Raw genomic sequence first — 12,332 nt, 5'->3', positions numbered from 1 at the left:
ATGATTAGGTTGCTAAAGGGAAGCAAAGTACGATGGTAAAATACTACTCTCAGAGTGCTTGTGGCTAGTCATTTTGAAGACGAGGCAGAAACCGAACTGGTTAAACTGGTTGTGATGGAATCAAGTGCATTTTTAGGGCTGAACCCATTGCTAATGATGGCATTTAGTGTTTCTTCTGATGTTGGGAAAATAGATCACTGCACTCACTAATCAGTGTCTAGCTGAATAAGACATCATTACTTCAGAATCCTATCGAAACTCAATCTTGGTTTCTGGCTCCATCTCCTTTCATGAGCAGGACTGGCTTCTATTTTCATAGCACTGTTTGTCTCCATCCCTCTCCACTTATCTGCTGCTGATACTTTCATCTATCCCTTTGTCTATGTATTCTGCCATTTCAGAAACAGACTTATTAGCACTGATGTATGACATGAAATTTGTTTTGCAGAAGCAATAAGTGTAAAGGTATAAAAATCTATAAATTAAAGAAGTAATGAAGAAATAAAGGAATAATAAGTTAGTGTTTGTAGGTTCATAGATCGTTTAGATATCTAATATCCAAGGCAAAGAACTTGACCCTGAACCACATTCTGGATGGTAATAACAAGAAGAGGGCATGTCCTGGATGGTGAGGGTTCTTACTGATGAATGCTGTCTCCTTGAGGCACTGCTTCTAAAGGTGTCCTTGATAGTATGGATGGTTTTGCCCGAGTCTACAACTCTGCAACCTCTTGTGATCCTGTATATTGGAGGCTCCATACCAGGCTCTGAATCAACCAATCAGGATGCTCTCCATCGTACGTCGATATAAATTTGTAAGTCTTTCGTGACATACCAAATTTCCTCAAACTCCTAATGAGGTAGAGCTTCTGGGTGTTGTCTTTGTGACTGCAAGTGTATTTTGGGCCTGGGATGGATTCTCTGAAATGCTGATGCTGCTCTCCCTTTTCATTGCTGACCACTCAATCAGGACTGGTCTGTGTTTCCCCAACTCCTCCCTCCTGAAATTCAAATTCAGTTCTCAGTCTTGCTGACATTGAATGTGAGGTTGTTATGACACTGCTTAACCAGCCAACCTGTCACTCATGTAAGCCGCTTTGTCAGCATCTGAGATTCTATCAACAACAGTACTCGGGCAGAAATAAATTCTAGCTATAACCAACCTCTTAAAGCACTTGATTATGGTGGATGTGAGTGTTACAGGCAATGGTCGTTGAGATAGCTCTCCTGCTCTTCTTAGACACAGGAAAGATAGCTGCCCTTTTGAAGCAGATGGGAACAGCAGTGAGAGGTTGAGATGTTCTTGAATGTTGGTCAGCATGGGTTTTCAGTACCTATCTAGGTACATATAGTAGTTGGGGCTTGACACCTTGAAGTATGTTTGGGTATCAGCCTCTGAAACAGAAGATTACAGGGTTGCTGAATGCTGTGAGAATTTGCATGGGTCTAGTGTCATTTTCCCTTTCAAAGCATGTACAAAAGATGTTGAGCTCATGAGGGAGTGAAGCTTTTCAGCCATTTATGCTCTTGAGATTTTGCATAATAGGAAGTAATGCATCCTATCTACATGTGTTTCTAACTTCACTCGAAATTGACTTTTCACTTTCATGATGGCCTTCCATAAGTCATACCTGGACTTTCTTGTAGGATTCTGGATCACCTGATTTTGAACACCCAACTAAACTGAGAACCTTCTGGTTCAACCAGGACTTCTGGTTTGGTATATTCTTGATGGCATACACTCATCATCACTGGTCAGCCTGCGATAGCTGTGGCATATTCAAATCTGAACATGAATCCCTAAATATGGTTCAGTCCGCCTATTCAAAGCAGTCCTGTAAACAGTCCTTGTACTCCCTTGACTGTTTCTTGGCTGTCTTCATCAGGCTGGCTCTTACCCTCCACCATTTGTGAGCTCAGCAGAGTCTTGGCTAGAATTTCACTTTGCATGTTCTATCAATCCTATCTTCACTGAGTTACATGGTCTGATACGCCATCAAATTTAAAGTTCTCATTCTTCTGTTTAAATCACAATATAGTGTCTCTACTCTTCATCTCTGTAACCTTCTCTGATGCCAAAGTTCATATTGCTGTACTTGCCATTCTTATGACTCTAATCCCGTTGTACACACTTCTGTTTTCAGCAGACATTTAACAATGACACCAAAGTTCTTTCTAAATGTTCCTGCAATTTTCTGCTCCTTTGAGATTCTCCTGTAAGCATGACTCTTTGACCAAGCTCTGTCTTCTCAGTTTGATCTATTTGTTTTCTTGCTTACTTACAAAGTGGCTAGGGTTATTTTTTTTTACTTAAAGGTGATGTAAAAGTGCTTTGAATCTAAGTTTAATAGAGAGGAAATAGTTTGAAGTTTTGAGCATGGTACTTGTTTCTAGCTGTATAAAACTTGTGCACAATGTGAGTATTAAAGGAGAAAGCAAGGTAATTTCTGTTTTGTCCTAGTATTGATCCTAGGCAATTCAATTACGGTACTCAAGGTCTGGCAGACAAACATGGGCGCTATGGTAGCTTAGCGAGCCATCATGGTACCATAGCAGCTAGCACAATGCTTTACAGCTCAGGGCATTGGAGTTCAGAGTTTAATTCCATCCCCATCTGTAAGTAGTTGGTACGTCCTTCCTGTCAGCACGCAGGGTTCCTCTGGGTGCCCCAATTTCCTCCTACATTCCAAAGACGTACCAGTTAGTTGGTTAATTAGTCATTGTCAATTGTCCTCTGATTAGGCTTGAGTTAAGTTGATAGGCTGCTGTATGGTGGGGCTTGTTGGGCTGGAAGTGCATGTTCCACACTGTATCTAAATTTTAAAAGAAGATTTATAGTTCCACTGTTTTCAAAAAAACACTGTAGAATAGGTGCCAGAATGTGATAATAAACATAAACTGTACGTGTAGTATGAACTACTGATAAGGTGAGAACAATCAAGTGAACTTGTACGTAAACCTTGCGTCCACATGGATTCATGTGCTGTACAATATTAGACTTTAATATTACCTAATTCATAAACTAAGAAAAGCATAAACTCACTATAGTTTACTCTTTAAAAACTAGCCGTAATATTATATCCCCTTTAAGCAGAGGAAATGTCTTCCATTAGAGAGAAACTGTTGTCTAGATGATGAAGACAAACAAGTGCATGGAAATTTTCAGTCAGTGGAAATCAGATGATACTCTTGTTATTCCTTTGCTTCCAGGCGTTACAATATTTGAGGAAACTTTGCAATCATCCTGCACTAGTACTGACTTCACAGCATCCAGAATTCCAGCATATTAAGGAGCAACTTGCTGCTCAAAATTCATCTCTGCATGATATCCAGCATGCTCCAAAGCTCTCTGCCTTAAAGCAGGTACTCTTTCAAATTTAATACATTTTTCTTTTCCATTTATTTCATTGTTCTTGGAGACATTTATCGGTCTACAGCAATATAAGTTACATAACATTACATTTGCAATTATAAATATCAGGTCATATTTGTTGATTTTAAAACTTAAGCATATACAGATTGTTTTAAAACCGAAGTAACAATAGCTGGATATAAAATTGGTTCCTCCCTCGCAGGTTAATTTGTTGATGAGTGAGGGAAGGCTTGAACATCAAGAGGAAGGTGTATGGAAAATACACTTTGCTGTTGTATGCCTAATGTTAACAATAACTATATAGTCTTTAAGTTATCATTTAAGAGGAGGAAAAATGTAGACTCCTTGATTATAACAGCTTTTACTGAAATTTGAGTAGTGCATTGGAATATTGGACTATTTCCCATAGTTCTCTTCAAATTTAATATGTATACCACCTGCCAACACAAATATTTGTGAAACTGTTATTTGGTGCTACAAAAATTGTTTGATTGATCATCGGGTACTTCTCTCTAAGTAGCACCAAGCTCACATTATTACTTTGAAAACTAAACATGAAACAAAATCCATTAAGAATTTACTACCCAAGTCAAATGAATTTAAAAGAATAAAGATTAAAGATTCTGCTCCCCTGTGTTGAAATTTATTTTATTTCATTCTTTGAGTTCAAACTCTTAGCAAGTAATTACTTCTGAGACCAAGTTGAATATTCTTTTAATCCTTTTCTTCTCTCCCCCCCCCCCCCCCATCCTTCAAGCTGCTTCTTGACTGTGGACTTGGCAACAGTGCAGCCTCAGAAAATGGCACTGAATCAGTTGTAGCTCAACACAGAGTTCTCATTTTCTGTCAACTGAAGAGCATGTTGGACATTGTGGAACATGACTTGCTCAAACCTCAGATGCCAAGTATCACCTATTTAAGGTTAGATGGTAGCGTTCCTGCAGGCCAACGACATTCCATTGTGGCAAGGTAGGCAAGTTACCAAACAGCTAATGATTGCACTAAGAATGTGTCCAAGGGCTTCCATGACTTGGTGATTAAGTTCCATGTGCCCCACAGGAGACAACATTGATGAAAAGAATTTGCTACCTAGTCCATGGAAGATTTGGTCATGATTTTGACCTAGGTTATTGCATTTGGTTTCAGCAAAGGAAGAATATTTTGCATTTATAATCTGTGCTTCCTAATTGGAAAAGAGTGTGTGTTTCTCAGGAGCAAGGCATAGCATTCTTGAGCCTTGTTACAAAAAAGAATCACTAAATACATGTGTTTGGAATCAGTTCATCTCTAGCAATCTGACGGACCATTTAATTACATCAGCAATATTATGTGTGTGGGGTCTGTTGTCCAGACCCTGGATTATATCTCCTGTTGGATACGTGGAACAAAGTGTTTCATTCAATGGTTTACATAGAATGACTAGTCATTGACAAGAAATTCTGTAGATGCTGGAAATCTAGCAAAACACCCAAAATGTTAGAGGAACTCAGCAGGTCAGGCAGCATCTGTGGATGTGAATAAAGAGTCAGCGTTTGGGTTGTGACTCTTCATCAGGACTGGAAAGGAAGGGGGAAAATGCCAGAATAAAAATGTGGGAGGAGGGGAAGGAAGATAAGCTAGAAAGTGATGCGTGAAGCCAGGTGGGGGGGGAAATGTGGATGGGTGGGAAAGGGGGATGGTAAGAAGCTGGGAGATGATCGTTGGAAGAGGGAAAGAGCTGATAGGAGAAGGGGCACCAGGGGGAGGTGATAGGTACTTGAGAAGAAGTGAATGGGAGAGAGGCAGCATGGGGAGTTGTAGAAGAGGGGAAGGAGAAGGGGAGAAAATTACCAGAAGTTCGGGAAATCACTGTTCGTGCCATCAAGTTGGAGGCTACTCATTTGATGGCATGAACATTGATATCTCCAGGTTATTTTTCTTCCCTCACCTGCCTATCTTCTACTGGTGCCCATCTTCCCTTTCTCCCACGGTCCACTCTTCTCTAATATCAGGTTCCTTCTCCTCCAGCCATTTGCTTCTTCCACCTATTGCCTCCCAGCTTTTTACTTCAATCCCCCCCTTCCCCACCCACCTGGCTTCACCTATCGCTTTCTAGCTTGTCCTTTCCCTCTCCCAGCTTTTTATATTTCAATGCTGCTTGACATGCTGAGTTCTTCCAGCAGTTTTCATATGTTGCTAGGTTGACCAGTGGAGGTTTAGGGTATTCTGTGTGCAACAACTGTCACACAAGTTAAAGTTACTATATTTTAAAATTAACTTGTTAGATCATTAGCATTGTACTGCAAATATTTATAAAATGTTGAATCCTTAAAGCATGATGAACAATTTTGTACACAAAAATAATAATGGCCATACTGGTAATGCTCCTGCCTAACTGCTTAAGTGATTCAAGTTGATCATATGTTCTCTGTGGCATTTGCATGTTTTTAAGGTAGATAAGTTAACTTCATATTACCTTCTAATGGTGCTAAGTTTGCAAACAGATTAGCCATGACCTTATGAAATAAATGGCTGAGTAGGATTGAGCAGCTGAGTGACCTATTCCTCCTCCTAATGCACACATGTAAATCTTTGTATGTCATGACTTGTCGGAGTAATGTGACAAACATTCTCCATGAAGCAGCTGAAGAAAGTTTTGACAGTCAAGAAAATAATTTTATGAATATCTGACATTTGGAGATGTTTAAAGGTTTTTTTAAAAAAACGAAGTGTTTAAATAAAAGCTGGAGCTGTTAACATGCACTAATAAATATTTAACTAAACTTTTTTTAAGTCGGAGCTACCTAGCTGAGACCTTGTTTAAATAACTGGTGAGCTCAGTCAATAATAGTTGATAAGTAGCTGAGCGCAAGTTTCCAGATGCTGACATTTATGTGGAAAATTCCTGGCAATCTCATGTGGAATTGTCAACATTTTACCCCAACATCAGGCCTAGTATATTCCTAAGATTATATTACTTTTTGCCTGTAACCAACAAATTGTGCAGAGTTTAAGCGTAGGTTGTGAATATGGCATTTTGAATTGTATATTAATTATTTGCATTTTTGTTAGGTTTAATAATGACCCCTCAATAGATGTTTTGCTGTTAACCACCCATGTCGGCGGCCTTGGTCTTAATCTTACTGGAGCAGATACAGTGGTGTTTGTTGAACACGACTGGAACCCTATGCGAGATTTGCAAGCAATGGATCGAGCTCATCGTATTGGACAGGTAAAGCACTTTCTGACCTGTTTGGAAGTGGTTGGGTTTTATCTAGAATTTTAACAATTTCCAAATTTCTTTTAATGCTTAGTCATCACTTCAAACTGTGTGCAAATGCTATCCCATGAACATTCACCACAACAGGGTTTTAAGTTGTGAGAATTAATTTTTATGTCCAAGTTGAGAATAATTAATTCTGAGGACCATATTTTAAAGGAGAGGGCATTGATGAGGATTAATTTATAACTTGTTCTGGTAAACAAGAATGTATTCTACTGTTTTGAATTCATGCAGTCTTGTGATGGAAGCCTTTCTAAATGAATGTACATGATTCTTTAGTTTCTGGAGTTCTAATCTCATTGCAGTCTTACATGGTGCAAAATAATTGAATGGGTTCCTTTATCTTGGATGTTCTCCAACACACTTTGTAAACTTTCTCTCAGCAAAACAGCACCATGCTACCATCTAGTAAAGAGCTAATTTACAGACAGGTTCTTGGAAGTAGGTACAGAGGAGATGTCAGGGGCAAGTTTTTTACGCAGAGAGTGGTGAGTGCGTGGAATGGGCTGCCGGCAATGATGGTGGAGGCAGATACAATAGGGTCTTTATTAAAAGACTACTGGATAGGTACATGGAAAAGTAGAGGGTTATGGGTAACCCTAGGTAATTTCTAAAGTAAGTATATGTTCAGCACAGCATTGTGGGCCAAAGGGCCTGTATTGTGCTGTAGGTTTTCTGTGTTTCTACATCAGCTCCATTCCAGAACCAAGAACACTGTAACTTGACTGTAAATGACATTTTATGTATGCATGCTTGTGCACACTAGACCGGATAAATCCGTAACCGAAGCTTTTTCTCTTCGTTTTGACCCTCTGTCCACACTGAAACGGTGTTTTCCTCCCCCAGAGATGGAGCTTTTATATAAGTTAGTTCAAGAGCATACAGAAGTGTATTTTTTTGTACCGGACAATATCAAAGCTTAAAATAAATTTTGACAGATGAACAATGTGCCATTTTTATAGGTCAAGATGGAATTCCAACTCAACTTGTAGGTCAGAAAAGAAAATCACATTTCTTTCCTAAGTATGAAGTGAACTGGCACCAAAGTTCCCTAAAATTTTTGCAATTTGACATAAATTTTCCTGTTCTTAACTGCAGAACAATATTTTATATCAGATGATTAGTACAGGGCTGCATTTTGATTTTAATCTTAAGATTCTTTCGGAAGTCAGGAAAAGCATTAAACGTTTTGCTTCACAATTATTTTATTAAATGCTATAGAACAAAAAAAATTGAAAACTCAGTGACAAGTTCTAGTAAGTGGAGGGAGAGAAGCAGAAGTTGGTGGGGCCTCGAGTTCAGCTCTTTTTATACTCAATAACTAAGAAACATTCCATTCAAAATCATAGATAAGAATCAACCAATCAGAGAGGACACACTGAAAAGCTGCATATGCATACTGTAGATAAGTAGGCCTCCTTTAGTCAGGGTCGACTAAGGATGTTGTGTCCTAGCTGTCATGCGCAAGCTAGGGCAGTATGATATGGAGATTAAGCTGTTGCCCATGCAGGCTTACCCTCTCCACGCAGCTGGCGAATCCAAATGAATGGCAGAGACCGATACCTTTTGACACCAGTGATGTCACAGGAATTGCCAGCACCATTGAACTCAACATAGGACTGCATCAGAGAATCCAACCCCAAATTTTTTCTCAGAGTTTACTCATGATTGAGTAGAGCTGCTAGGCAGCAGAGGTTTGAGAAGTTTTCCTTTTCTTAGATGACTCCCAACCACAGCTAATGGGTCCCATCTGCCTGGCGTCGGCAACCCTCCTTCATCCTTCGACCTTTCTCTTGTCAGAACAGTTCCACTGGGCCTGGTAACAAACCTCATGTAAAGGCCAGGAGCTGGACTTGGTTGTCAGAGGCTATTTGAGATGCATATTGCTGGGAGCTTATTCAGTACTCCCCTCCCATCTCTCTTCTCCCCCCCCCCCCCAACCAATGACCATCTTAAGGAACCCTACACACTGTGGCCACTAGGAAACATACGTAACAGTTACATGTACAGGTGCCCTGTTTTTCGAACGTTCGCTTTACGACAGCTCGTTGTTACGAAAGACCTACATTAGTACCTGTTTTTGCTAACCAAAGAGGATTTTTGCTTTTACAAAAAAAAGACGCCTGCTTTATGCGTGTGTTTACTCCAAGAAAGACTACCATGACTGTGAAGCCTTGTGCGAGCAAGTTGTGTGTGCATGCATGTACGTGCCGATTTTTTCTTTTCTCTCTCCGAATTGATCTTTGCTTACTGTCTTCCCAATTTTGATAAGTGAAACTACACCGTACATACAATATTTCTAATTTATATAGGCTGTATATTTATCATACCATTCCTGCTTTTACTATATGTCAGTGTTATTTTAGGTTTTATGTATGATTTGGTAGGTTATTTTTTGGGTCTGGGAACACTCAAAAATTTTTCCCATATAAATTAATAGTAATTGCTTCTTCGCTTTACGACATTTCAGCTTACAAACCGTTTCATAGGAATGCTCTACCTTCAGATAGTGGGGGAAACCTGTATATAAGTAGGTATAAAAAAATACTAGCGAGCATAAATTGTTAATGACTAAGTAAAGAATCTAATCCAACAATAGTAATAGTTTTCAGAGGACATCTGATGACTTGGCTTCAGCCTACAATCATTTGTTACTAGAATTATTGTGGCCTACTGTTTGGCTGATTCAGACTAAAAGTAATTTGTTGTGTTGTTTCACTTGCATGCAGTTTTAAACACTGACATTGCCCTGTTTTGAAAGATCTGTAATATTTAAAAACTACGCTCATGCTGTTGTGGATTTGTGAAGAACAGGTAGTACTTCAGGGTGTAGTCTCCAATATTTTAAGATATTTCAGGTGACCAACATAAAACAAATAAAGGGAAGAAGAGAAATGGTAAGTTGAGTACAATTGAAGGAAGCAGCTGAACAACATGTAAAGTGCTCAGGTGGAAAACAGTTGGTTTAATTGTTGAAATGATGTACATCAGACAATACAAACATAAGAGAAATTCACCATCTACAAGACACTGGTTTTGAAGAAGGAAGTTAGGCTGAGGGAAATGAGGGTGGAAAGCAAATAGAAATGAAGCATTGAAGACATGTTGCACATCAGTGTAGGATGAAAAGTGATTAACTTGATAATTTAAACATTGTTCTTTATCTCCCCAGAAACGTGTTGTTAATATTTACCGATTAATAACAAGAGGAACATTAGAGGAAAAAATTATGGGATTGCAGAAGTTTAAAATGAGCATTGCAAATACCATTATTAGTCAAGAGAATGCAAGTTTGCAGAGCATGGGAACAGATCAGCTTCTGGATTTATTCACTCTTGATAAGGTAAAGTTGAAAAATTATTAAATTTTCTCCAAACATATCTTTCACTTTTATTAGTTTAAAGGCAAAAGAAAACTTGTCCAGAATTATTAAATTTTTTTGTAGTATCAGTCTTGTATCAAAATTAATTTTACCACTGGTATGGAGATCTGTCATATTAGCTTGTGCTTTAGTGTTGTTCCCATTGCATAATGAAGCAGTTCTAGAAAGGCAAGTGCTGTAATTTCACATTGGTCTATAATGTGTTTGCACTTAATCCTAATCAACCATTTATTCAAGAGTATGAATTTCCAAAACAAAATCACTCAAAAACACTATCTTTTAAGCTGTTGACATTGTTACCTATATACTAGTTTAATGCTGTCTTTCTTTAATGTTTGTGTACTCAGTGAATTCAAATGAAACTAACATCAAATCCTTCCATTTAGTTAAGTAAGTTTTTGTGCATACAATGGTCTGCAATGCATGTTGGCATTATGGGCCAACTCCCATCCTTAATATTCCCATTCATGACATCACTCAAGGTCTTTATATTGAGGAGCCTGTAAATTCTAGTCTCCACCAGGACGAGCTGTATCTTTGCTGTTTTTTTTCCCCTAATGATTTGGTTCAAGTGAAAGGAATATCTGTTTTCCTTTTCCATTGATCTATCTGTTGTAAATTTGGAAAGGGGTTAAAATCCAGAAAATGATAGTGTTACCCTGATGGAGACTCTGAACCTCTGACAAGGCAGTTAACCACAGCTTTAGTGCTCTTGTATTTTATCACCATTTTTAATAAAGCCAAAGTAGCAGCTTTTCCAAAATATTCACCATCTAAAACCATTAAGAATGTGTAATTTTAAAATCGCACTCTTATTCATTCTCTCTCAAATGAACATGAGTAGAAATGTCATAAATTGTACATTTAGAGAAAATATTGGTTTATTGTGTGTGGAAAAATTTGGGCACTTTCCTCAAAGGCATTGGACAGTTGAATTAATATAATCATGAGAATGTCTCAGTATTATGAATCACAAAAGATGGTATACTTCTATGTAGAAAATCTACTACTCTCATCAGTTGCCACTTGCTCGGAGACAGTATTATGCATATAACTGTCAGACTAGGGACTTAGTGACTGCCGTCTAAATTGCAAGCTGGTGATCAGCATACTGTTTGTAGCAAGTGCTTCAGTTCTAGCCAAGATTTCTTATGGAACATAATTTAAGTAATAGTGTTTGCTTTTAATTTAATCACCTCGGCTGATTGGAGAAATGCAGGTTATTGCTTATGTTAAGAGTTGATTTGTGATTTTGATTATGCAAAATACCTCTATTTCTGATTATACTTTTTACTTTAAGGATGGCCAAGAAAATAAGGGATCTGGTTCCACAGAGAAGTCATCTGTGAAGGCAATCTTGGAAAACCTTGGAGAACTTTGGGATCAACAACAATATGACACAGAATATAATTTAGATAATTTCATGCATTCTCTGAAGTAAAATTACTTGGATAATCTCAACTAAGCCATGAGCCTTTCATAAATTTTTCTGCTGATATTCAGCAAGTTCTGGAGACAATGAAATGTTGAGAATAATGTGTAAATACAGGCAGTTGAAAAGAGCAAGCATAAGGATATTTTGGAAACCAATGGCTCAGAAAAGGTAGAGCAAATAGTTATCCCTGCTTAGTTTGCACAGTTTTGCATTAGACATTTATTCAGCGCAGTTATACTTGAAGCAACATTTTTCAGTGTCTTAGGGTACAGAAAAAAATGTTCTTAAGGAAATCATTTTCCTGTAGTAAGGAAAATATGACATTGTTACATAGTACGATACAGCAATTTGCTGTACACAAGTGCACAACCAGAATCGATTTAAAATGTAGACCACCTCCACTTTTTCCATAGTGGAAATTGACTGATTTTTTTGCTGCCTATTAGTGATGGCTTTCAGTTTACTTGCAGATCTATAACTGTAGATGTTAAATAGAAATAACTTTGTACTTGAGTTGAAATAAAATTTCTGAAACCTCTATAATTCATGGCATTCCTTGGGTCAAAAATAAAAATCAATTGAAAGATTTAATTCTGTGAATTTTTCAATGTGTTGATCATTCTCTAATGTTTAAGTAATTTACATTATTACTTAAGAGAGCCCATGGTGGAAATAATAAACGTGCTGTCATTCATCATTCAGTGAGGAAGATTGTGACACCAACTTCCTTTAAGGTTAGAAGAAATAAAATGCAGAAAATACAAGGTTAGACAGTATCTGTGAAGAGAGAATCAAAGCTCTTCAAGCTAAGGATCTTATCAAGAAGATCCTGTATCATGAGCTTTGTATTAACTGTAATGGATCAAGGACAGAATCCAAA

General features: G+C 38.0%; 1 protein-coding gene across 2 annotated transcripts in view; it reads left to right on the top strand.

The window, feature by feature from the left end:
* Nucleotides 1-12,043, top strand: part of btaf1 (BTAF1 RNA polymerase II, B-TFIID transcription factor-associated) — a 76,927-nt gene extending 64,884 nt beyond the window's left edge. For both annotated transcript variants that reach the window (XM_073027494.1, XM_073027493.1), the window contains exons 34-38: nt 3,211-3,363; nt 4,131-4,342; nt 6,425-6,584; nt 9,808-9,978; nt 11,318-12,043. In XM_073027494.1, the coding sequence (XP_072883595.1) occupies nt 3,211-3,363; nt 4,131-4,342; nt 6,425-6,584; nt 9,808-9,978; nt 11,318-11,458 (837 nt within the window). In that variant the 3' untranslated portion in view covers nt 11,459-12,043. The remainder of the gene's footprint in view (nt 1-3,210; nt 3,364-4,130; nt 4,343-6,424; nt 6,585-9,807; nt 9,979-11,317) is intronic.
* The last annotated feature ends 289 nt before the right edge of the window (nt 12,044-12,332 follow it).

The sequence above is a fragment of the Hemitrygon akajei genome, chromosome 23 (assembly GCF_048418815.1).
Source record: "Hemitrygon akajei chromosome 23, sHemAka1.3, whole genome shotgun sequence".
Taxonomy (NCBI): domain Eukaryota; kingdom Metazoa; phylum Chordata; class Chondrichthyes; order Myliobatiformes; family Dasyatidae; genus Hemitrygon; species Hemitrygon akajei.
The sequence above is the reverse complement of the archived record's forward strand: the minus strand, read 5'-3'. Positions and strand labels throughout refer to the sequence as shown.